This window comes from Puma concolor, chromosome B1, assembly GCF_028749965.1.
Source record: "Puma concolor isolate L17-30 chromosome B1, mPumCon1.1.hap2, whole genome shotgun sequence".
Classification (NCBI taxonomy): domain Eukaryota; kingdom Metazoa; phylum Chordata; class Mammalia; order Carnivora; family Felidae; genus Puma; species Puma concolor.
In genome coordinates, this window is record NC_141670.1 from 124,128,345 (window position 1) to 124,155,732 (window position 27,388).

Consider the following 27,388-nt stretch of genomic DNA (forward strand, 5'->3'; position numbering starts at 1 on the left):
TGATATATGGGCTTTCACAGTCCTTTACATGGAAAAATTTTCTCCCATTTGAGCAGTGCTTTAAACTTAAAAGGTTTGTATTTTGCTAAATCTGCATATGTTGTTTTTCTGCTTCAGCTTTTTATTTTAGAGCACAAAGATCACTATTTTGATCCTTTATTATGACAAGGAAGAAGATCTGCAAAATCCACAGCCTCCATTTTTGTGATGTGGGATGCTGGATTAGCTGGTATCACTTTAACAACCAAAACAATTGATTTAAACTATTTGTGATGCTTTTCAGTGTTTACACCAAGTTATATACCTTACAAGGCAAGTGGTAAAACCACTTGTTCTTGTGTATTTGTTAATTAATTATAGTAATTTACTTATGGGGGAGTGCTCGGGGAGTTGCATTGTTTGCAAGAGACCTAGGAACTGAATGTTTGGAGACAAGAAGGAAGAGTAGAGTATCTTGAAGTCTGTTTACATATCATACTTGTAGGAAATGATTTTCTCCTTCCAGTTATTTATATCCATAAAGAGAGGATTTTATTTATACTTGCCTGTATTTCTGAGGTATTTGACCACATAGGCAATTCGTATGCTGTCTTGTATAACAATATAAACCACTGTGATTAATCATTGGCATTTTCTTGCTTTTTATCCTAGTGGGATTTTGTGTGTGTTGGGAGTGTGAGGTGCACCATTTATGCCTTTTTTTTTTTTTTTCTAGCTTATTGGCAGTGGCATGCGCTTGCAAGATAGTGAAGGTGTTTAGCCTGAGGCTGTGGCACAAAGTATAGTGTGTGTGTGTGCGTGTGTGTGTGTGTGTGTGTGTGTGTGTGTGTGTGTGTAGTATATAGTGTATAGTATATATATAGTATATACTATATATAGTATAGTATATAGAGCACAGGGGTATGCTGCCTGGAAGGAGTACCTTAGTACCATATGTAATTTATTCTCCAACTCTGGGGCACTTTTGAGAGTGAACAAAGGTTCTAATAGCTGAAACAACAAACAGGTAAAACCAGGACATACAGTATTCCTATCCATGAACCCTGACAGTCTTGAATTCAATGTAGAGTACAACTAGGCCATAGTAGCTTCTCAGCACTTAAATTTGAAAAGCAGAGAGAACAGTAGTTTCACAGTATTGTGAAGATTAAATATATTGACTGAGTTTATATAAATGTTGAAATAACGTATATAAAAATATGTAGCACATTATTTGATAGTAACTGCTTTGTGTTACCTATGATGAAGTGTGAGGATGGGTGTTACCACTTTAAAAGTCATAAAACACCATCCTTTTCTGTTCTTATTTGCTTACTCTTCTCATTATTTCATATCTTTAATGTATGTAGTGCCTTCAGTTTACTGAAATGTGGAGTAATTTGTAGAGATAATTGCAGTTATCTTTGCCATAATAGCATTTATATTTCTGTTAATTCTGCAACTGGTCTTTTCTAATTCTGCTAAGAAAAGTAGTGAAGCAAGGAAGGGAGAATATGAGAAAGTGCTACTGAAAATGGGTTACCAATAATATCATTATCCATTATTTTTTGTTCTGTTGAATTTGCCTGCAATTATACAACTGTGAATGGCAGAGCTGGGATTCTAATCTGGGTAACATGGCTCAAGAGTATGTGACCTAAACCAGTGCTTCTCATACTCTAGCAGAACATGAATTTGTTTTCTATTTTGTTTTTAAACAGTTTTAATGTAATGTTTTTGTAAATCATGGAAACAGGATAAAAGTGAAAAAAAATGCAAGCCTGAATTTGCTATTTTTAGTGTGACCAGGTACAAAAATACTGTCAGATTTCTATGAAGTATTCTAAGTGTTTATGTTCCATATTATTTATTTATTTTGAGAGAGCGCACACATGCACGTGCTGGAGGCGGTAGGAGGGGCAGAAAGAAAATTCCAAGCAGGCTCCACACTGTCAGCACAGAGCCCCATGTGGGCCTGGATCTCACAAACTGTGAGATCATACCTGAGCCAAAACCAAGAGTCTGATACTTAACCGACTGAGCCACCCAGGCGCCCCTACTTTCTATTTCTATACCTAACCTCATTGTAGACTATAACCAGCAGAAGTCTGTGGACCACACTTTGTTTTAAAACCTAATTTATTAGTGCCAAGGGAACTATTGATTTTTGCTTACTTCAAATTAAGGTTTAGGGGATGCCCCAAAGGTGTGGGGGGTTGGGAGACTCTGGAAGTTCTTAGTAGTAATATTTGTTCATTGAAGTAATGGAAGACACTAATTGGGTGTCCTGAGGGTAAGGCTCATTGTTATTTCTAAGGAGAGATAGTTTGTGTGTTTGGGTTGAGTTAGTGAAAAATCTTGAATATTCATAACCATGAAAAAGCACACCATGGTTTTGGAATTAAAGCAGTGTAGAATTGAACATGGCTAGAAGGAAGAATCTAAACTTTAGTCAGATTAGAGAGATAATACTATATCTACGGAGTATCTAGCTTTGTAATATTAGGATTGACCCACAAAGTTAATATTGTGTTTGATACATATGCTGGTTTTTGCAGAATGTTACTACATTCTACCATGCTGTAGCAACATTCAAAAGTTGCTGGAGATTTCTTTGCGGCTAGTTGTTAGACTTGTCCCACCCTTGCTCTACTCCCCCCCCCCCCCCCCCCCCCCCCCCGACTTTCTTCTCTTGCTATGACACCTATTGAGCCTGGGACCACTGAATTAGAAGACAGCTTGTTTATTTGAATCTCATTAACTCAGCAAATCCAAAACCAGTTTTAATATTTTGCACTTAAACTCGTTGTCTTTTCTATTCCCTTACTTGTCATCAGTATTTAATCATTTTGATCTGTCAGTGAATGGCTTCCATTGCTCACAAGATGAAAGGTAACACTTTTAGCCTGACCTTTGAGGCCTTTCACAATCTCCCTTCAGCCCACTGTTCTAGTGTGTCTTTGGTTTCATGAACTCTTTAAGTCTCATTAGTTCTTTACCATCTTCTAGTTAAGCACTGCACTATCTCATGGCTTTGTGGCTCTCATGGCTTTGAGAATGGCTCTCTATTCTCACCACCTGAAATGTCTTATACAATAGTTTTTCAAGTATAGTTTGTCTTTTAAGTTAAAAATGTATTTGATTACTTGGAACAAAATTAACAACACAGGAAGCAACAGGTGTTGGCAAGGATGTGGAGTAAGGGGAACCCTCTTACACTGTTGATGGGAATACAAACTGGTGCAGCCGCTCTGGAAAACCGTATGGAAGTTCCTCAGAAAGTTAAAAATAGAACTACCTTGGGGCTCCTGGGTGGCTCAGTCAGCTCAGGTCATGATCTCACAGTTCATGAGTTCGAGCCCTGCAATGGGCTGTGCTGACAGCTCAGAGCCTGGAGCCTGCTTTGGATTCTGTGCCTCCCTCTCTCTCTGCCCCTCCCCAGCTCATACTCTCTCTCTCAATAATAAATAAAACATTAAAAAAATTTCTTAAAAAAAAAATAGAACTACCCTACAATCCAGCAATTGTAGTACTAGGTATTTACCCAAAGGATACAGAAATACTAATTTGAAGGGATACATGCACCCCAATGTTAATAGCAGCAATATCAACAATAGCCAAATTATGGAAACAACCAAGCGTCCATTGGTGAATGGATGAAGATGTGGGGTGGGTGGGTGTGTGTGTGTGTGTGTGTGTGTGTGTGTGTGTGTGTATACACACTGGATAATTAGCCATAAAAAATGAAAGAAATCTTGCCGTTTGCAATGGCATGGATGGAGCTAGAGAGTATTATGCTAAGCTGAGTAAGTCAAGTCAGAGAAAAACATGATTTACTCATATGTGGAATTTAAGAAACCAAATAGGGGTTTAAAAAAAGAGGCAGACCAAGAAACAGGCTCTAAACTATAGAGAACAAACTGATCATTACTGGAGGGGAGGTCTGTGGAGGGAAGGGTTTAAGGAGGGCATTGGGCTGTGATGAGCACCCAGTGTTGTATGTTAAGTGTTGAATCACTAAATTCTATACCTGAAACTACTGCTACACTGTATGTTAATTGGAATTTAAGTAACAACTTGGAAAGAATGTATTTGATTACTTTGAGAGTAGCTATAATCTGTTAAATTAGCCTTTTGTGTTTTTGCATAATTTTAAAATTTAGAAATACTGGTAAAACATGGGTATTTAAGGTGTAATTTCTAATGAAATTTGCTTACAGAGGAGACTATCAAGCTGAGAGAGTAGATACAGGAATGTTGTGGAACTTTGCGGTGAAGAATTTTGTTTTTAAATTGAATGTAAATTTGAAACTATTTTATTATTTGCTTTATATGTGAAGCAACAATAAAAATGACAGGTTATAAAATGTTTTTTAGTTCTTCTACAATCATACAATAATTTTGGTTCCTTGCTGATTTGATGATCTTCCACATTTAAAAATAACTGATTGAATCAGTTGTTAAACATACCATGAAAACCCCTGCTATGGAGTTTTCAGAGAGAATTTTGTGAAATTGCTGTTGACAAATACCACATAGCCCTCCTGTACCTATTTCATGGTAATCTTAAGTCTCAGAAACCTTCGTAGTTCATAACTTTACAAATAGTTTTAAGAGGAGATAAAATTTTAAGATAATTTTATTTTCAAATTCAGTTTATATTAGAAGTACTTAGCAAATTAGGACAAATAATGGATAATTTGGAGATTTGTTACAGGCTTATGCTTAAGAGTGGAACTGAAAGTGTGGTTTTTTTGTTTCAGTCCCTTAGAAAAATAAATTGTATTTCTTTGTTCTGGTTTGGCATATGGTGGTAATTATAAATCATTTTTTGATCAAAGAGTTTAATATAGTATGGCCATCATTCTGGACATCGTTTCTCATTGTATATGTTGCCATAGATTCAAGAGGTTGTTTAGAAATTGGACTTTCCCCGTAGAATGGACTACCCCCACTGAATTAGCCTGAAAGTTTTATTTATTTATTTATTTTTTTAATATATTTTTTTTCAACGTTTATTTATTTTTGGAACAGAGAGAGACAGAGCATGAACGGGGGAGGGGCAGAGAGAGAGGGAGACACAGAATCGGAAACAGGCTCCAGGCTCTGAGCCATCAGCCCAGAGCCTGACGCGGGGCTCGAACTCACGGACCGCGAGATCGTGACCTGGCTGAAGTCGGACGCTTAACCGACTGCGCCACCCAGGCGCCCCTCCTGAAAGTTTTAAATAGCCTACATTGATATTATTTTTCTAATGTTTTATCTCAGTTAAAAAAAAAAATTCCGATTATGTGAATCAAACTTGAGGTTTTATAACAACAAAATAATAAGTTGAAAGAAATTAGCAGGAAATGATTTTAATGAGGCATGCCTCAATAGTCCCAAGTTTTGTTTTGTTTTTTTCCTTTGCAATAATTTACAACATAACTGCAAGAAACTTAGAAGGTGACTGTTTGGTAGTAAGCTTTTTGGTTTAAATTTCTGCTGATTAAGAATGGATTGGTGAGGGGCTCCTGGGTGACTCAGTTAAGCCTCTAACTCTTGAATTTGGTTCAGGTCATGATCTCACAGTTCCTGAGACTGAGCCCCGTGTCTGGCTGTGTGCTGGCATCACGGAGCCCTCTGGGATTCTCTCTTTCCTGCTCTCTCAGCCCCTTTCCTGCTTGTGTGTGCCTGTTCCTCTTTTTCTCTCAAAATAAACATTAAAAAAAAAAAAGAATGGACTGCTAAGAAAAGTAGATGGTCATAACAAAATATGACCTAAATGAGAAAATGTATGCCAAGAAAATATGCCTTTTTTTCTTTTTTTTTGAAAATGTGCCCTGTATAATGTTAATGTTTTCATAGGTAATTTCTATCATGAAGTGGTTTCTAAATCTTATTAGATTTGGTTTGTGCCATATGGATATTTTCATAGAGTATTTTGTATTCCATCTTGAAAATAATTGGCTATTAAAACCATTTTTGCTTTATTAGAAGAGTTTGAGAAATCCTTAAGTTAAAATTTTAAACAGAAGACTATTAAACTGCACATAGTAACTTAAAAGGCTAAATAAAAGAAACATCAATACTGCTTACGTTATGAAAAAGAGGTTTTAACTACTGAAAAGATGAATGTCTATGGTTAATATATTTTTTAGAGTATTTGTCTTAACACCTAGCATATTTCTATATTAAAAGTGAATACTGAAAGATTTTAAATTATACTTATTCATATATCCACAGACACATTTTTTAAAGTTGAGTATTTTGGTTATAAGAAAAATCTGAAATTATATATTCTTAGTATAAAAACTAAAACATCAAGTAAGGTAGGACTTTTAAATTTTAAAAGACACTTTTTTAAATTCTAGGAACTGAATATACTTTTTCCTGCTATTAACTGCTTTCAATTCCCATGTGTCCAGAGACTTTTTATACCATCTGAGTCTTTCATCATTCCCCTAATTGTGAGAAGAGTTGAGTAACCAAAAAGAAAGGAAAATACTGAGGTGACATTTTGGACCTCATGAAACTTGTAATTACTCATACTATAATTAATTATTTTTTAGTGTGCTGCTGACATAAACTGTTTAAATAAATGTTCTGAAAGTATGGTTTGTATTGAGGATTTGGAACTTATGAGTAAATTTTACTTGTCTTTTAGATAAGAGAATTTACTGAACTTTTGGAGGAAGAATATACTGCATACCCAACCTCACAAATCCATATATATATACTCTGTCCTTTGCTAGGACCAATCACTAATATTTTAAACTCCCTAAGACATCGTTATTATTGTTCCTTTAAACTATTTGTAGTTTCTTACATATTTACCCACTGATTTACCTTTTGCAGGGCTTTTCATTCCTTTTTTGCATTTTCATGTTCCTAGTGGGATCTTATTCTTCCTCTAGCCTGAAGACTTTTCCTTTGGTGTTCCCCTTACGTTGGACCTGTGTGTATGTGGGGTGGTGGTGGCGTGGGGTGGGTTGTGAAGGATATTTTTTCCTAGGCATTGAATTCTAGGTTGACAGTTTTTCTTTCAGCATGGAGATATTCTGTTGTCTTATGGCTTCCATAGTTGCTGTTGGAAAGTTAGGGGTGTGTGTGTGTGTGTGTGTGTGTGTGTGTGTGTGTGTGTGTGTGTGTGTTTCCCTCCTAACTGCTTTTATTTTTATTAAAAAAATTTTTTTTAGTTTTTATTTTATTTTTTTTAACATTTATTTATTTTTTTTGAGACAGAGAGAGAGCATGAACAGGGGAGGAGCAGAGAGAGAGGGAGATACAGAATCTGAAACAGGCTCCAGGCTCTGAGCTGTCAGCACAGAGCCCGACGCGGGGCTCGAACTCACGGACCGTGAGATCATGACCTGAGCCGAAGTCGGACGCTCAACCGACTGAGCCACCCAGGCACCCCTAGTATTTATTTTTGAGAGAGAGAGAAGGAGCATGAGTAGGGGAGGGGCAGAGACGCACGCACGCACGCACACAATTCGAAGCAGGCTCCAGGCTCTGAGCTGTCAACACAGAGCCTAATGTAGGGCTTTCGAACTCACGAACTGTGAGATCATGACCTGAGCTGGAGTCAGGTGCTTAACCAACTGAACCACCCATCCGCCCCCGCCCCCAACACCGATTTCCTAACTGCTTTTAATACGGCTTCTTTATATTTAGTTTTCAGTAGTTTGAATCTGATGTGCCCAGATACAATTTTGTTTGTGTTTTACTGCTTGGAATTCCTTCAGGTTTTTGAGTCTGTGATTTGAGTTTCGGATGAGATACTATATATTTTGGTCATTATTTATGTATTGCTTCTGTCCCATTTTCTCATCTTGTCTTTGAACTTTTTAAACCTCTTCGACAGTGTTTTTTTTTCTTCAAATTTTTATTTAAATTTTAGTTAACGTACAGTGTAATATTGGTTTCAGCAGTAGTATTCAGGGATTCATCACTTACATACAACTCCCAGTGCTCATCATAACAAATGCCCTCTTTAGCACCCATCCCCCATCTAGCCCATCCTCCATCTACCTCCTTCCAACTCCTCAGTTCTCTATCGTCAAGAGTCTCTTATGGTTTGTTTCCCTCTCTTTTTTCTCCCTCCTCCCATATGTTCACCTGTTTTGTTTCTTAAATTTCACATATGAATGAAATCATATGGTGTTTGTCTTTCTTTCACTTATTTCTCTTGGTATAATACACTAGCTCCATCCACGTTGTTGCAAATGGCAAGATTTCATTTTTTTTTTAACAGCTGAGTAATATTCCGTGTGTGTGTGTGTGTGTGTGTGTGTGTGTGTGTGTGTGTGTGTGTGTATGTGTATTTACCACATCATCTTTATCCATCGGTTGATGGGCATTTGGGCTCTCTTCATAGTTAGGCTGTCATTGATACCAGTGTTTCTTAGCATCCATTTTCCCCCTCTCTCTATTTGAATATCTTCTGTTGACTTATCTTTGATTTCACCAGTCTTACATTCTGCTGAGTTGAATTTCTTGTTAATCAAATTAAGAGAGCTCTTAATTTCAGACATTGTACTTGGCAGTTCCATAATTTCCATTTGGTTCCTTTAAAATAGATTTGTTCCCTTTTTTTTAAGTTTATTTATTTTGAGAGAGAGAGCATGCACAAGGCTGGGAGGAACAGAGAGAGGGGGAAAGAGAATTCTAAGCAGGTTCCACACTGACAGCACAGAGCCCAGTGTAGAACTCAAAATCAGGAACCATGAGATCATGACCTGAGCCTAAACCGAGTCAGATGCTTAACTGACTAAGCCACCTAGGCACTCTCAGTTTCATTTTCAAATACTCTGTTTTTTTCATCTCTCTCCTTATCTTTTCTTCTATTTTACTGTAACAATCTTGATTATTAAGGCTTTGCTATTTTCCCATAGTAATCATAGTTATTAATTTCATTATTTGGATCATGCTTGGATGTCTTTCTGTGGACAGGTTAATCTCTTGATGATTAGTGACTTAAGAAATTCTTTACATGTCTAGTAATGTTTGATTGGTAGGGTATTGTAAATAACATTCATAGAGACACAGGATTATGTTCTCTCCTGAAGAGTGTAGAGTTTGGTTCTTGGAGGCACTTAATTTATAGGTTGATTACCTTGATATTGTCAAAGGTTGGTTTTAGGTTTTGTTAGATGTGTTTCACCTGATTCCTAGGACATGGCCTTTCTAGGATTTCATCAGAAAGCTGAGGATTTCACCCACCCACTCTGGCTTGGTCTGAACCCAGTCTTATGTTATTGGCCTCTGAAGTCTTGGCTCAGCTGTTGCTGTACTCTGAATGTCACAGTTTAAACTAGCCAAGGACCTGTGAGGGCTTTTTACGTAGATTTTTTGAGGCTCACCCCTCTGCAGCCCATTTTTCTCTAGTACTTTGTCCCCCAAAGCCCACCTGCCTTGTTAGTCCCTAACTGTTCCCTGTTTATTCATGGAGACTGCCTGTCTGGAGACTGTCATTAATTTTAAGCTAGTGGGGTAAGGAATAGTTTTTGGTAATTATACGAAGATGTAAATTGACTGTGATGGAAAAATGCAGTAAAAAGTGATTTTTAAAGCATTGACTATGTAAATTTTAGGATCTTAATTGCTTTGTAAACATTTAAATTTATTACTTAAGTGATCACGCCAATAAATTCCTATTGAGTATAGCACTTTGCTCATTGGCATTATAATTATGAGCAAAATCAAGACCTAGCTCCTGCTGTGAGCAATTTCTTAGGCCAGTAGAAATTAATTCCTGGACATGTCATGTTATTAAGAAAAATGTGTTTTGTCAGTTGAATATTTACCACCTGCCTGCTAGATCTTTTAGATACTACATAACTGATTTACATAATCTTGTTAATGTGAACATAATATCTCGAGGGTTTTGCTGGTTTAAATTTGACCCCTAGATTCTTGTTGTGGTGCCGTTTTTGAACAAAATCAGCTTTTCTTTTAGCTTCTGGTGCCTTTCCTTGGCATTCTGTTTTGTTGACCATAATTTACAACAGGGTGAAGAGCTACATGAGCTGTGAACACAGATCATCCACAAGCTCCTTTTTTCCCTGACATTTTTAGATGACAATATTAATTATGTTTAACCAAGAAGAAAATTTAGTTCAAGCCAGTGTCGAGCTTTTTTGCCTAGGACTAGTTGAAAATGACAGAAGTTGCAGAACTTTTAGGTTACTATATAACAGTATGACATGAAGGAAAGACCTATATAGTATTGACTTGGTCACTTTATAAAGCTGTTATACTCTCCAACATTAGTTGTATTCCCCCCATTCTCCAAATCGTACATAGTACTTTAATGGTATGTTAAGAAAGACAGCTGATTTCCTTAATTTTGTTGCATGGTGTCTAACAATCTTTCTGATACTAAAATGCGTAAGTGAAAGATAACTGTATATAATATTGTTACTGTATTTTTAAACTTGAGAAACCCTTTGCTCTTAGTGCAGAGATGGCTAGAATGGGAGAGTCTGGTGCTTTTCTTAGAGCTTGGTCTGTGGTCTATTTTATGAAATGCTTCTGCTGTAATTCTTTCTCCTTAGAAAGGGAATATTGGCAATATTAGTTCAAGTTGATTTAGAGTATTGTTATCATAGTTAAGACATTTAAAATAATGTTTTATTATTTTCCATTAGGAAACCACCCCTACTCCTAATCCCCCGCCTTCAGAAGAAGAGAAAACAGAATCTAATCAGGAGGTTGCTAACCCAGAACACTATATTAAACATCCTTTACAGAACAGGTAAGCCTTCTGACATACAGGTTTTTCTGACTTAGGCAGTAAGGTAAATGGTGAATGACTGGGTGAGACTAGTTTTAAATATATTAGGTTGAGGATTCCATTTTCATTTGGGTAACCTGTTTCTAGTAAGCAGTTTTATGTGTGAGTCTTGAGCTCAGAAAGAACTGGTTGAGACATTGGGTTTGAAGTTCACCAGTAATTGGTAGTGAGTGAAACTAGTAGTACATGAATTCTCTTTAAAGTGAACTTGACTCAAGACAGAGGCTTGGGATACCAGCATGTAAGGGATTTTTTGGAGGGAGAATGCCTATGAAGGGTTTAGACATATAAACTGTATAAACCAGAATAGAGTGGTGGTCAGAGAAGCAAAGAAAATGGTTTGTTTTAAGGACAGGTATGTGGTCAATAGCGTATGTGCCACAAAAAGGTCACATACCCATTGGATTGAGTAATAAACATTTCAGAATGGCCATTGGATTGAATGCAAATTCTTTGCTAATGTAGGAGAAAATTTAGTAGAATGTAGATGATGGAAAAAGATTGGAGTAGTTTGCATAGTGAATAGAAAGTATACAAATGTGTTCTAGAGAAGATAAGCAACTTAAAGTTGGGGTGTGAAGGAGAAAAAGCTCTAAGGGATGTGGAGTCTGGTGGGTGGTTTTTTGTTTTTTGTTTTTTTTTTAAAGTAGGCTCCACAACCATTGTGGAGCCCAATGTGGAGTTTGAACTCACAGCCCTGAGATCAAGACCTGAGCTGAGATCAAGAGTCGGACACTTAACTGAGCTACCCAGGCACTCCGGTTACTTTGTATATAAGCCAAGTTAGAAGAAAAGAGGAGAGGTTAAGATGAGTTAAGCTTTGGGGCACCTGGGTGGCTCAGTTGGTAGAGCATGTGATTCTTGATCTCAGGGGTTGTGAGTTTAAGCCCCATGTTGGGTGCAGAGCCTACTTAAAAAAAAAAGATGAATTGAGTTTCATAGTTACAGTTGACTATAGCTCATTAACACCACCCCACCACTTCCCAGTATGTTTGTATTTTTATGGTTTATATGATGAAAATTAAAATGAATGTACTGAGAGCTGATGGTGAGAAGAAAAAGGCAGTGCAGAAACATTGTAAGAATCTGGAGGAAAGTAAATTGGAATTAATTTCTGGGGATATATAAGTGTTCAAGTTCCTTTCATTCTCCTACCCCAAGACTTTTAAAGATCCTATAAGCCTATGTATGTTTCACAGCATACTTTGTTTTATCGGATTTTGCAGATACTGCATTTTTTTTTTTTCAAATTGAAGGTTTGTGGCAACCCTGCATTGAACAAGTCTGTTGGTGCTATTTTTCCAACAGCATTTGCTCATTTTGTGTCTCACATTTTGGCAATTCTCACAATATCTCAAACTTTTTCACTGTGTTTGTTATGGTGATCTGTAATCAGTGATCTTTGATTTGTTACTATTATAGTTGTGTTGGGGCACCATGAACTGTGCCCATATAAAATGGCAAACTTAATAAATGTTGTCTGTGTTCTGACTGCTTTCCTGACCAGTTGTTCCCCCATCTCTCTCCCTCTCCTCTGTTCTCCCTATTCCCTGAGGCACAATATTGAAATTAGGTCAATAAGTAACCCTACAGTGGCCTCTAAGTGCTCAGGTGAAAGGAAGAAGTCCCACACATCTCACTTTAATTCAAGAGCTAGAAATGATTAAGCTGAGTGAGGAAGGCATGTTGAAAGCCAAGAGAGGCCAAAAACTAAACCTGTTGTTCAACAGCCAAGTTGTGAATGCAAAGGAAAAGTTCTTGAAGGAAATTAGTGCTACTCCAGCAAGCACATGAATGATAAGAAAGTGAAACAGACTTACTGTTGAAATGGAGAAAGTTTGAGTGATCTGGATAGAAGATCAAACCAACCTTAACATTCCCCTAAGCCAAAACCTGATCCAGAGCAAGGGCCTAATTCTCTTCAATTCTGTGATGGCTGAAAAAGGTGAGGCAGCTGCAGAAGAAAAGGTTAAAGTTAACACAGGTTTGGTTTGTGAGGCTTAAGGAAAGAAGCCATCTCCATAACATAAAAGGGCAAGATGAAGCAACAAGTGCTGATGTAGATGCTGCAGCAAGTATCCAGAAGATTTAGCTAAGATCATTATGAAGCTGGCTTCGCTAAACAATAGATTTTCAGTGAAGATGAAACAGCCTTTTAGTGGAAGAAGATTTAGTCCATCTAGATGGACTTCCATAGCTAGAGAGGAGAAGTCAGTGCCTGGCTTTAAAGCTTCAAAAGACAGGCTGACTTTCCTGTTAGAGTCTGATACAACTGGTGGCTTTAGGTTGAAGCCAGTGCTCATTTACCATCCTGAAAATCCTAGGGCCCTAAAGAATAATGCTATATCTACTCTCCTGTGCTTTATAAATGGAGCAATAAAGTGGATAACAGCACTTCTGTTTACAACATGGTTTACTGAATATTTTAAGCCCAGTGTTGAAACTTGCTCAGAGCAAAAAGATTCCTTTCAAAATACTACTCATTGAAAATGATTCTGGTTACCCAAGAGTTCTGGTTGGGATGTACAAGGTTCATGTTATTTTCATGCCTGCTAATACAACATCCATTTTGCAGCTTAGGAGTAATTTTGACTTCCAAGTCTTACTATTTAAGAAATACATTTTGTAAGACTATAGCTGCCATAGATAGTCATTCCTCTGGATGATCTGGGCAAAGTACATTGAAAACCTTCTGGAAAGGATTCACTGTTGTTTTTTGTTTTGTTTTTTTTAATGTTTATTTTTGAGAGAGGGAGAGAGTGCGTGGGTGGAGGAAAGGCAGGGAGAGAGGGGACAGAGGATCTAAAGCAGGCTCTGCAGAGAGCCAGATGAGAGGCTCCAACTCAGACTGTGAGATCATGACGTGAACCCAAATCAAAGTCAGACGCTTAATCAACTGGGCCACTCAGGTGCCCCTGGAAAGGATTCACCATTCTGAGATGCCATTAAGAACATGGTGATTCATGGGTAGAGATCAAAATGTCAACATGAACAAGCATTTGGAAGAAGTTGATTCCAGTCCTCCTGGATGACTTTGAAGGGTTCAAGACTTTGGTGGAAGAAGTAACTACAAATGTGGTAGAAATAGCAAGAGAACTAGAATTAGAATTGGAGCCTGAAGGTGTGACCGAATTGCTATAATCTCATCATAAAACTGAATGGGTAAGGAGTTGCTTATTATGGATAAGCACAGAAAATAGTTTCTTGAGATGGTACCTGCTCCTGGTGAAGATGCTGTGCAGATTGTTGAAATGACAACAGAAGATTTAGAATATTACATAAACTTAGTTGGATAAAGCAGCAGTAGAGTTTGAGAGGATTGACTCCAATTTTGAAAGAAGCTCTGTGGGTAAAATACCAAACAGCATTGCATGCTATGGAGAAATCATTTGTCCAAGGAAGAATCAGTCAGTGTTGACAGCAAATTTTCATTGTTGTCTTACTTTAAGAAATTACCACAGCCACCCCATCCTTCAGTAACCACCCACTGGTCAGGCAGCAGCCAGCAACACCAAGGCAAGACCTTCCATGAGCAAAAAGGTGACTCACTAAAAGCTTGGATAATGGTTAGCATTTTAAGTTTATTTATTTTGAGAGAGAAGTCCTCAAGCAGGGCTCAGACTCATGAACTGTGAGATCATGACCTGAGCCAAAATCAAGAGTCGGATGCTTAACTGGCTGAGCCATCCAGGCACCCCCAGCAATAAAATATTTTTAAATTGAAACATACACATTTTAAAATACATAATCCTATTGTATCCTTACTATACTACAGTATAGTATAAACATAACTTTTATGTGCAGTGGGAAACCAGAAACTTCAATTGACATTATTGCAATATTTGCTTTATTATGGTGGTCTCTAACTGAATCTGCAGTATCTCTTATCGTTTCTCACTATCTTGGTAGACTCACTGAAATAAAAGTCCAAATGTGTTTTATGTAGTTTTTTCATAGGAGACCTGTAGTTCAGCATGTCCTGTAGTGAGGAAGAAATTAATGCTCCGGACAGTGAAGATTGTCAGCTAGTGAGGGAGTTATCGAAGATCAGATAGTCCATAGAGGTATAATCTATCCTCAAGAAAGCATTATACCAAAGTTGAACTATTGATTAGCAGCAATTTCATATAATTCAACCTAACAGCACCAAACCCCTTAAGGTATTTTTTCATCTTTTTTAGTATTATCTTATAAAAAGCCACTCTGTATGCCTTCTGTCTGTGCTAAGCCCAGTTTTTAGTGTTGTCGTTGGGAGAGTAATCAAGACATAATCCCTTACAGTTTGAATAAAATCTGAGGAGTCCTGAAAAGTGTCATAAGGGGGGCCCCTGGGTGGCTCAGTTGGTTAAGCAACTGACTTCAGCTCAGGTCATGCTCTCATGGTTTTGGTTTTGGGGTTCCAGCCCCACATCGGGCTCAGAGCCTGGAACCTGCTTCAGATTCTGTGCCTCCCTCTCTCTCTCTGTACCCCCCCCCCCAACACACACACACTCTCTCAAAAAGTAAGTAAACATAAAAAAAATTTTTTTTTTTTAAAGTGTCATCAGTAGGGGTGCCTGGGTGGCTCAGTCAGTTGAGCGTCCAGCTTCGGCTCAGGTCCTGATATCATGGTTTGCGAGTTTGAGCCCTACGTTGGGCTGTGTGCTGACAGCTCAGAGCCTGGAGCCTGCTTTGGATTCTGTGTCTCCCTTTCTTTCTGCCCCTCCCCCGCTCATGCTTGCTCTCTCTCTCTCTCTCTCAAAAATAAATAAACATTAAAAAAAAAATTTTTTTTTTTTTAAAATTTTTTTTTTTTTTCAACGTTTATTTATTTTTGGGACAGAGAGAGACACAGAGCATGAACGGGGGAGGGGCAGAGAGAGAGGGAGACACAGAATCGGAAACAGGCTCCAGGCTCCGAGCCATCAGCCCAGAGCCTGATGCAGGGCTCGAACTCACGGACCGCGAGATCGTGACCTGGCTGAAGTCGGACGCTCAACCGACTGCGCCACCCAGGCGCCCCCAAAAAAAATTTTTTTTTAAAGTGTCATCAGTAGACAAACTAATCCTGAAATGGCCTGTGAGGATTTCAGTTTCTCTATGATTGCACTTCTTGTGTAAAATAGCATCATTTAGAAAAATATTCCAGGATGCTTTATGTTCACATTTTGGTAGTTTCCTCATTATTTACTTAATCTATAATAATTATAAGAAAGTACATCATCAGAGTACAAGTATATAAAGTAAATGTTCTCTGATTTTCCTCAGATATTCTCTTCTCCATTTTACTTTTCTTCACTCTGTGGAGTAGTCAGTGCTAAATTTGGTTTGTAGTTTTCCAGAGCTTTTCTTTTTTCTTCTTTTAAAATTTTTAATGTTTATTTACTTTTGAGAGACAGGGAGACAGAGCACAAGCAGGGGAGGGACAGGGACAGAGAGAGAGGGAGACACAGAATCGGAAGCAGGCTCCAGGCTCTGAGCTGTCAGCACAGAGCCTGATGTGGGGCTTGACCTCATGGAGCGCAAGATCATGACCTGAGCCCAAAGTCAGACGCTCAACCAACTGAGCCACCCAGGCGCCCCTCGAGAGCTTTTCAATGTACATATCTTTTTTTTTATACAGGTGACCTTTTTTGTTTGTGCAGATTTGGGCTCATTATTTTAAACTACTGCCTTATAGTAAATGAATATATAGTCATATTAAGCTTATATTAATGAGTATATAGATTTTGTTTTCTATTTACAGTGTTGTAGTGTACACATTCCTATATGTTTTTGTGCACTTGTGTGAATATATTTATAGAAGTTTCAGATTTCTTAGGTTAAAGACTAACTTTTGTAGTTAATTGCCAAATTATCCTCCTTTTATCAGTTTAGGCTCTTAGCAGTTTGAGAGTTCTGGTTTCTACATCTTTGCCAATTGGTGCCATTAGTCTTTTCAGGACCAGATGAACTGGTCCTATTCTGATTTATAAAACCAATGTCTTGTCATTTTGTTTGCATTTCTTTTATTGAAGTTCCAAAGCAGTTTCATATTTATTGATCATTTTTGTTTTTATCTGTGGACAGTCTGCTTATTTCTTTTGTCTGTTGAGGTGGAGGGGTGGTATCTTTTAAAGTTTAATTCCAAGCACTATAATTAGGGATGCTAACTCATCCAGGTGGGGCATTAGGTTGAAAATGAATTACCAAATCATTTGTCTTAGAGCCTTGTCTGTGGAATTATGTTTTTTACAGGTCTTTTTTTTTTTTTGGTGGGGGAGGGAGGGGCAGAGGGAGAGAAAATCTCAAACAGGCCTCCATGCCCAGTGCTGGGGGGGAGCGTTGGCAGGTGGGAGACTTGATCTCATGATTTCATGACTGTGAGCCAAAATCAAGAGTTGGATGATTCTTAACTCAGGCGCCCCACAGGTTTTTGATATATATGTAGTCCGGTATCACCTTTCCTCCATGGCTCTGGGTTTCATGTCCAACGTCTTAGGGATAACTTTACCCACATAATTATCCCCCCCTTTTTTTGAAATTTTATTTATTTGTTTTGAGAGAGAATGTGCATGCAAGTGGGGGAGGGGGAGAGGGAGAGGGAGAGAGGGAGAGAGAAGGGGGGGGGGAGAGAGAGAGAGAGAGAGAGAGAGAGAGAGAGAGAGAGAGAGAGAGAATGAGAATGAGAATGAGAATGAGAGAGAGAATCCTGAGCAGGCTCCATGCTGAACACGCAGGGCTCTTCTCACAGCTGAGAAAGATCAAGACCTGCACTGAAACCAAGAGTCAGTCAACCAACTGAGCCACCCAGGCACCCCTACCCACATAATTATTCTATTAAATAACTGCATGGTAGTCTCTTTTATGTATGTATGTGTTATTTAAGTCAGCAGTTCTCAAACTTTTTGGTCTCATGACCTATTTATACTCTTAAAAGTTATTGAAAGGGCTCCTGGGTGGGCTCAGTAGGTTAAGCGCCAGACTTCGGCTCAGGTGATGATCTCACGGTTCGCGGGTTTGAGCCCCTTGTCGGGCTCTGTGCTAACAGCTCAGAGCTTGGAGCCTGCTTTGGTTTTGTCTCTCCCTCTCTCTCTCTCTGTCCCTCCCCTGCTTGCTCTCTGTCTCTCTGTCTCTCTTTCAAAAATAAACATTAAAAAAAATTTTTTTAAGTTATTGAAGACTTCACAGAGCTTTGGTTATATAGATTTTTATCTATTTCCATTTATTATGTTAGAAAAAGCCAAGAATATGTAAAATTAAATACTCATTTAGAAAATCCATTGTATGTTAATATAAGTATTTATATTTTATTTATTTATTTTGAGAGAGAGAGAGGGAGGGAGGGAGAAAGGGGCAGAGACAGGAAGAGAGAAAATCTCAAGCAGTCTCCACACTGTCATTGCAGAGCCCTGTGCTGGGCTCAAACTCATGAACTGTGAGATCGTGATCTGAGCTGAAGTCGGATGCTTAACCGACTGAGCTACTCAGGCACCCCAACATAAATATTTTATATGAAAAAATATTTAAAAAATATAATGGGAAGTATAGCATCTTTGCATTTTTATAAATCTCTTCAAGTGCCTGACTTAATAGAAGTTAGTTGTATTTTTATAGCTGCTTCTGCATTCAGTCTATGGAGGAGATAACTTGTTTTATATTAAGTATGAGAAAATGTGAAGTCACACAAATTCATGGTTGGAAAATGGAAGAGGGTGTTTAATAGCCTTTTAAGCTAATGATAGCCATTCTTCTTTGATACTAGGTTTCTTCTAGGTCACCTGCAATGTAAAATCTGAAACCATATCCAAGAACCTACCTTTCTTTTCTTTTCTTTTCTTTTCCTTTCCTTTCCTTTCCTTTCCTTTCCTTTCCTTTCCTTTCCTTTCCTTTCCTTTCCTTTCCTTTCCTTTCCTTTCCTTTCCTTTCCTTTCCTTTCCTTTCCTTTCCTTTCCTTTCCTTTCCTTTCCTTTCCTTTCCTTTTCTTTTCTTTTCCAGTATTTTGTTTTTGAGAGAGAGACAGAGCATCAGTCAGGGAGGTGCAGAGAGAGAGGGAGACAATCTGAAGCAGGCTCTAGGGTCTGAGCTGTCCGCAAAGAGCCCAACACGGGCTTGAACTCAATCTTGAGTGGTTAAGATCATGACCTGAGCCAAAGTTGGACGCTTAACTGACTGAGCCACCCAGGTGCCCCTCCAAGAACTTTTCGTACTCTGTTATGTTAAAAAAAATCTATTGGTTTGTCTTGCATTTGGAATGGATCTTATACTCATGCATGATTTTGCAACATCACTGGTCATTTGGAAAACAGTGAGTTATACAGATCTTCTGGATATTGATACTTTTCATTATATAGTATCAAAACAGTAATATTTATATCACTAGTAAACTCACTAAACTTTAGTAAGTTTGTCAAGCTCAACAGGGGCACATTCAGGATTTCCAAAATTCTGATTTTTCTCCTGAAAGCCCACAGTAAAGCATCAGGCTCACTACTTCATTTTCAAGAAATAACCATGGTTTGTCTGTCAGTCATGGTTAAAGTGGTGTGCCATGAAAAAAGTGGCTAATTCATTTCACAGTTCAGTTTTTTAAGCATTGTTCTTTGGTGTGCAGAAGTGTTTTTTTGTCGTTTTTGATTTTTTTGCAGAGTATGAAAAAGACTGTATACAGATTGAAATTTAATGAAACCAATAATTACTGCTTCATCAGTTGTATTCTTAGCTAAAACGTTGTTACTGTGAGAGGTGGTGATAATAAAGGGTATAGTGACTACTAATACAGTTCGGTCCCACTGTATGAAACTTTGTAAGACACCAGCAGATTCACTGCACCATTGCTTTTGTACCATTAGTATAGATGTTAACAGTGAAAAGTAAAAGAATGCCTTAGCATTATTATGAAGATAGTTTTTACTTATCACATCTTCTGATAAGGGTCTGGGGGTCCCCTAAGTGTCTTGCAAACCACATTTTGATAACTGATTTAAATGATCCCTTGTTGAAGGCACGTAAGATGTTTCCAAATTTTCCAGTATTAAGAACATTCTTGTACAACGTTTTTGCCTAGTCATCTAATTATTAGGATAAATTTTTGCATGTTTAATGGCTGAGTGCAGTAAAAAAGACAAAAAGACAATTTTGGTATCATGTTTAATTGAGATATAATTGACCTATTATATTAGTTTCAGGTGTAGCACATAACTCAGTATTTATGCATATTGTGAAATGATCACTATAGAAAGTGTACTTAACATCTGCCATGATAGAGTTACAAAGTTTTTTTCCTTGTGATGAGAACTTTTATTGTTTCTTAGCAACTTTCATACACATAATACATTGTTGTTAACTGTAGTCACCATGTTGTATGTTACATAGTTAGGAGTTATTTATTTTATAACTGGAAGTTTGTTACCTTTTGACTGCTTTCACCCTTTTTCACCCTACCCCTACTTCTAGCAACCAGTCTGTTCTCTGTGTCTATGAGGCTGGTTTTTTGTTTTTTAAGATTCCACATATAAATGAGATCATACGGCATTTGTCTTATTTCTTTGTTTCACTTAGTTAGCATAATGCCCTCAAGGTCCATTCAGTGTTGCAAATGACAAGATTTCTTCCTTTTTTTGGGGGGGGTGGGTGGGCGAATAAATATCCATGGCGTACGTACAACACTTATTTTATCCATTCATTCTTTGATCGACGCTGACGTTGTTTGCACATCTTGACTTTGTAAGTAATGCTGCATGAACATGAGAGTGCATATATTTTTTTTGAGTTAGTGTTTTCATTTTATTCCGATAAATAACCCAGAAGTAGAATTGCTAGATGATATGGTAGTTCAGTTTTTAATTTTTTGAGGAAAGATTGAATTAATTTTGGAAGACCAAAGTATAGTACTTGACCTTACATTTATGTTTAATAATTTTTATGCCTTTCCTTTTTTCTTTTTTATCCTCCTTGATAGTGGGTTGGCAAATTCAAATTATCAAGTGGATGTTGAAATGCATCTCATTTTTATGTCAGATTATCCAAACATTAATCATGGAGTTATGAAATATATATAAATGTATCTGTTTGGAAACCTATCTTTTGGTAACATTTTTGTCAATGAGAAAATAAAATTCTCCTTTGAGTTACCTTAGGTATAGTAATTCAGACAATATAATTGTACTAAAGATGTTATCTTGGGATATTTAATTATAACTTTGATATGACAGGAGTTTATCTTCCAGGTATTAGAATAAACTTTTAACAGGTATATACAGATATGGAGAAACTAGTATACATTATTTCAGAATATATCTATGGTAGCATTACTCAGTGAATCTCTTTATTTTGTTATTTTCCTATTGGTGTGTTTGAGTAAACAGAATTTATTAATAGTTTCCCCTCTTTTTTAGAAGTCCCATTATCCCCTCTTGGCTAATACCTTTTCATTTCTCTAAAGATCCAGCTTTCTTGTCCCTACTTTCCTTTCTGGTTAAGTACTTCCACTCTTTTTTCTTGAGTAACTGCTTGATATCTTGGTTATAGCACTTAGCACACTGTAATTGTCTCTCTACTACATTTCTGTGAATTACTCTGCGGGATGAGCCTCAATGGGTCTGTAAAGTATAGCAGAGAATCTGTTATGAAGTAGGTATAAAATACATACTTTAAAAATGAAAGAAAACTCATTTTTTGCCAGTGTAATCTACCATTTAAAATTATTCTTAAAACAAATTTTTAATTGTGTTAGAATACACATACCATAAAATTTACCATCTTAACCGTTTTCATCTTACATAACTAAAACTCTGTACTCATTAAATAATTGTGCATTCCCTTTCCTTGTAGCCCCTGCCATTCTACTTTCTGCCTCTGTGAGTTTCATTACTTTAGGTACCTAATTCAAGTAGAATCATGTTTTGTCTTTTTTGATTGACTTATTTCACTTAATGTCCTCAAGGTTCATTCTCAGAATTTCCTTTTTAAGTCTGATAAGTATTCTACTGTATGTTTGTTTATACCACATTTTGTTTATCTGTTCATCTGTTAGTGAACATTTGGGTTGCTTCCGCCCTTTGGCTATTGTGAAGAATGCTGCTAGGAATGTGAGTGTAATAAAACTACCATTTTTTTTTAACGCTGACTTTTTACTTGTAGATGGGCACTCTGGTTTTTTAAAAATGATAAAAGCAAAACTTGGCAAGCAAACCTTCGGCTGATCTCTAAGTTTGATACTGTTGAAGACTTTTGGGCGTAAGTAACCATTTTAGAATGTTTATTTTATGAATTGTGTAATTTTTCATTTTAAATCACTCATAAAATGAAGGGACGGTGAATAGTTAATAAATATTCATCTGTAGACCTACCTTTTTGTTTTTCCATCTCCTCACAACTGTTTATTTCTCATCATTTAGAAAGCTTCAGTCTCATCATCCTTTAGCCCTGTGTATATTCTTTATTCCTTGTCCCAAAAGATTCTTCTTTTGAAAGTCCTTTATTGCTTCTAGAACTTTGACAGTTTGTTGGAACATGTCCTTTTCTTGGTTGCCTAGATACATCTGTCCTATACTCCAGAGCTTTGTTAGGTTCCCATTTGTGCAAATTCTTTTTGGTATAACATCTGGGATTTCCTGTAGTAAGGATTCTGAGATTTAAAAAACTGAAGTCCTCAAAATTCAGGTTTGTCCAAGTGTCTTTGATGTTAGTTGATCAACTTCAAGAAGAATAGTTGAAATACCTTTGAGATTTTGTTTCAGATTTAGCAAAAAGTTCAGATTTGGGGGTCAAACCTTTGCTTGACTCAGTATAAAATTGTAAAGTCTTTTCAAGACATTTTATAATATTGATTCTTTAAAACAAAGTTAATTTAGTATGTAATTTTATTTGGAAAGTAATTTCCATTTCAAAGATAAAACTTGTTTAAAAAGATTTTTAAGAGCTGTAAATTAACTAGCAGTTACCTAAAAATTCGAATTTGTACATCTGGTATATTTTTAGATCATGTATCTGTATTGAATCAATGAGCAGCTCTTCTGTATTAACATAACCGTATGCCTGAGTATATTTTGCCCACACTAAGAACAGATTGTCAGAAGATTCATATATGTATACTTCCTCCAGGACAGAAACAATATTCTTTTGTATCTTTCCAGTGCTTTGCCCATAATAGATATTTAGTATACGTTTGAATCACTGAGGAAAAAAAGCATAGAATAATTAGAGAAAACTGTAAAATTGTGAAGTAGGCAAGTAGGCACTTTAAGAGTGGTCACTTCAGGGGCGCCTGGGTGGCGCAGTCGGTTAAGCGTCCGACTTCAGCCAGGTCACGATCTCGCGGTCCGGGAGTTTGAGCCCCGCGTCAGGCTCTGGGCTGATGGCTCAGAGCCTGGAGCCTGTTTCCGATTCTGTGCCTCCCTCTCTCTCTGCCCCTCCCCCGTTCATGCTCTGTCTCTCTCTGTCCCAAAAATAAATAAACGTTGAAAAAAAAATTAAAAAAAAAAAAAATAAAAAAAATAAAAAAAAAAAGAGTGGTCACTTCATATTGCAATCATTGACTTTTTTTTTTTTAAGTAATGAAACTATATTTAAATCCCCAGTTATTCATAGATCTGGTTGTCTAGTTAAACTAGGGTTATTTTGCCCTTCATCAAAACATCAGATGATTTTTTTTCCCCTTAATTGTATTTGAGTCTTCTAAAAACCAAGTCTCCTATGGAGGAGGAAGAGCAAGAGTCTTGAACCATTTCCCCCATGGAATCAGAGCTGCGTTTATTTAGTTTGGTTAGCTTTCACCATTGTACATAATTAGGTTTCTAAGTGGGCCTCTAATTTAGAATATGGCTGCACACTTTAGTTATGTGTAAGCAATGTCATTGCATAGTGGACTTTTATAGTGTAATTTAGACATATGAAGGAATCCTTTAGCTTTCTGTGAATATCTAAGCACTTCTTAATTTCTCATTTTTTTCTGGCAGATGTAGTGGTAAACGACTGTTGAGCCCTTTGGGATTTATGCAGTTTTGTCTATAGTGTTCTGATTCTGTTTAGATTGTGTCATTACAAATTTTCATTACTGTAAACTTGCTAAGAGACCTTAGAGCATCATGAAGGAGAAAGGAGGCACATAAAGAAGCATTGGTCATATCTACCTTGAATGCCATTGAAGACAGCTACTCCACCCTGTCCATTAATTTTATAAAGTAGTGGTCCTAATTTTATAGTTACTGTTAGTATCCAGGCCTCTGTTGTTGCCTAGAGGGAGCTGCCAGTGATAATGTAGTTTGGGAAGAGTGACCGTTAAGTAGAGTAACTCGACAAACCTTATTCAGCCTTATGCTACCTTCCACCAAATTGAATTTATATATTACCCTGTGGAATATGATTCAAAGGATGCCAGAATCTTTCTTAAGACTACTTGAAGTATTTCTAGACTTGTTTAAAATAGCATCAAGAGAATCTGACTAAAGATAACAGCATTGTCCATGGTCTGCAGATGTAGTAAAGATCATATTTCTGCATCTGATATTGGAGACAGGCAAAGCATTCTTACTCTGCTGCCAATTTTATAACAATTTTGCTATAAGAAACTTTAGAAGACCAAATGATTTAGCCTTCTACCTTCAGGCTAGTGAGTATCTAAGTCATCTCAAGTGTTACTCTGTTACATTGATATTTTGAGAGAGAGAGAGTACATTTATTTATTTATTTTGAGAGAGAGTGCCAGTAGGGAAGGGGCAGAGAGAGAAGGAGAGAGAGAATCCCAAGCAGGCTCTGTGCTGTCAGTGCAGAGTCAGATGCGGGGCTTGAGCTCATGATCCGTGAAATCATAACCTGAGTTGAAACCAAGAGTCAGGCTTAAGCGACTGAGCCACTCAGGTGCCCCTCTACCCTATGTTTAAGGGATTAAAATCACAAGGAGTAGGTCCTGGAACTGTTGTTTTGTTTTGAAAGCTTCTCAAACGATTGCTATGCTGACTGACTAGTAATGATTGCGATATTTGAGACCCATTGGTCTGTTCTACTCTTGGATACCTTCATGGATATTAGTGTTATTTTATTTCAGTCATGCAGTCCTGATAGTTGGGAAGTGTATCTTGCTTTCTCTTGGTTTGTCTTATGTGCTGAAAAAAAATTTTTTTTACATTTATTTTTGAGAGAGAGAGACAGAACACAACTGGGGGAGGGGCATAGAGAGAAGGAGACAGAGAATCTGAGCTGTCAGCACAGAGCCAGACACAGGGCTCGAACTCATAAACTGTGAGATCATGACCTGAGCCGAGGTTGGACGCTTCACTGACTGAGCCACCCAGGCATCCTCTTATGTGTTTAAAACTACTTGTTAATAGCTCCATAAATTGTTTCACGTATTTAAAGCCACCTCATCCCACCTAGTCTCAGATTCTCATACATACATATGTATACGTTGAGTTAACTAATACATCAAAATATACTTTTGTCAAAATAAAATTAAAAATAGTGCCTTGAAAATCATCAAATGCTGATTCTTGAACTGACCATTATTAAGGTATCTCTTTGGTCCAGTTCAGAAATTGACTCAGTAGAAAAACGAGTAAACATAAACTTTTATCTTTTGATTTTTATCATATTCTCTAAATATGTGAGCACCTAAACTCTGCATTACATATTTTATGTTTATAATTGTCCTTTTGTTTTACCTAGTCTGTACAACCACATCCAGTTGTCTAGTAATTTAATGCCTGGCTGTGACTACTCACTTTTTAAGGTATGTTTAATTGGTGATTTCATATATTTTAAGACTGGACCATTCAGTTATTCATTAAGAACTCTTGTCAGAAACCTAGGAATAGTTAATGCTCTGAGGTTTTCTGAGGTTTGGAGAATAATTAAATTAGTTTTACTAGACTTTAGCATTAACCAATTTTGGCTTATTGCTATAAATAATTGAAATTGAGAGTCTGACTCTGGGTACACACTGTCGTTGATTTTTGCAGAGAGCTTTGATATCCAGTGTAGTCTCTTTATATATTTGAGTAGACCAAAGTAAGTCCAGAGTTTGTCAACAATTCTTAACTTGGGGTGCATTGGTCCTTGGGGTATTTATAAGTGGGTTCTGTCAAGTGGTAGGGGGGTTGGAGGGGCATTCATTAACTCTGAAATTGCATAATTTTTACATACATTTTTTAGGCATAGAAATGTATGTAATTTTTCAAAGTTATCTGTTACTCAGTGTTTAAGAACCTCCAAATTAAATGAAATCCAAGGTTTGATAGCTAGAAGTATCTAAGTCAAGTCTCTAATTCTCCAATCCCATGCTTCTGGCTTTAATTCTTGTATGCTTTTCCCCCCACTACATCAATAAGTTTTTATGGAGAATAAAGTAAAAAGTTGACAGAGTTGTTGCTTGCTCTTTCTAGTGATCTCTTCAGTTAAAGTAACAATTTTGTCTGATATTGTTATCTACTAACCTTTTAGGATGGTATTGAGCCTATGTGGGAAGATGAGAAAAACAAACGAGGAGGACGATGGTTAATTACATTGAACAAACAGCAGAGACGAAGTGATCTGGATCGCTTTTGGCTAGAGACAGTAAGGTTTTAAAATTATAAAGTAGTTTTGGCATATTAAAACTTACTTTGCATTGCATTTTACATTGATTACCTAATTGAAAAGATAAGAATGCCCACCCTGTAAAATCTAAGCCGGCAATTAATTTTGTTCTATCATGTGAATACTGTATATTTTACATACTGATACAGTGAAACCGTGTACCACATTACAGATCAGATAGAAAGTGATTGGCAGTTGACTCTCACCTTCCACAGTAAGCTCGTCCTGGTCATTTCATTAACTTCAAAATTATAGAGCCTCACATTTTGTATGATGTAAGTTTTTACAACTCTGTTAGAGTATTACTTTGTATACTAAATTTTTTATATCAGTGAAGCAAACAGTGAAATTGTAGCTTGGTATTATTCATCTTCTATATTATGATATAATCTGGAAATTTGGCTTTATAAGATGTAAATTAAATAAGAAATAATTGACATTTTGTATAGTGAGAAGTCCTAAACCCCAAGCTGTCAGGAATAAGGATGATAGTCTCTTGTGTATTTTCAGCATTCGGCACAGTGTCTTGCTTATAGTTAGCACTTACTAAATTAAGCAGTTAGTGAATATTTGAATGAATAGGAGGTTTTTTTTGGTAAATGGAGAGACTTAATTTTGCTTTTGGGGGAGATTATCAGTAAATACCATTTTAGAATTCCACGTTAAAGTTTTGTAAGATGACAAAAGTTCTGGAGATGGATGGTTGTGATAGTTGTGAATATACTTACACCACTGAACCATTCCCTTAAAAATGGTTAAAGCGGTTTAATGTCACGTGTCATCTATACTCAAATTTTTTAATGGTTAAAATGGTAAATTTTTAAAAATTCTTTATTAAATGGTAAATTTTATATATATTCGCCACAATAAAAAAAATTAGAAAATGGCTCTGAAAAACCGCAAGAACAAGAGGCAGTTAATCTAACCATGAGTAACTATTTGGTTATTTTTAATATAATGACAAGTCTTCAGTCATTCTATTAATATTTGTTTGCTGGCAAGTATAAGCAGCAGCAGAGCAAATGAATATTAAGACAATTTGCCTTTTATATGTCCCCTGATATCAATTGCCCCATTTGCTGAAAAAGTTAAAACAACTGT

At 36.9% G+C, this 27,388-nt stretch overlaps 1 protein-coding gene and 1 long non-coding RNA gene across 2 annotated transcripts in view; one reads left to right on the forward strand and one right to left on the reverse strand.

The window, feature by feature from the left end:
• LOC147581864 (uncharacterized) overlaps window positions 1-22,229 on the reverse strand; it is a 37,165-nt gene extending 14,936 nt beyond the window's left edge. The window contains exon 1 of the long non-coding RNA XR_015250339.1: window positions 22,066-22,229. This is a non-coding gene — a long non-coding RNA (uncharacterized LOC147581864). The remainder of the gene's footprint in view (window positions 1-22,065) is intronic.
• EIF4E (eukaryotic translation initiation factor 4E) overlaps window positions 1-27,388 on the forward strand; it is a 49,884-nt gene that overhangs the window by 16,314 nt on the left and 6,182 nt on the right. The window contains exons 3-6 of the mRNA XM_086704526.1: window positions 10,611-10,717; window positions 21,857-21,952; window positions 25,379-25,442; window positions 26,153-26,266. Coding sequence (XP_086560652.1) covers window positions 10,611-10,717; window positions 21,857-21,952; window positions 25,379-25,442; window positions 26,153-26,266 — 381 coding nt within the window. The remainder of the gene's footprint in view (window positions 1-10,610; window positions 10,718-21,856; window positions 21,953-25,378; window positions 25,443-26,152; window positions 26,267-27,388) is intronic.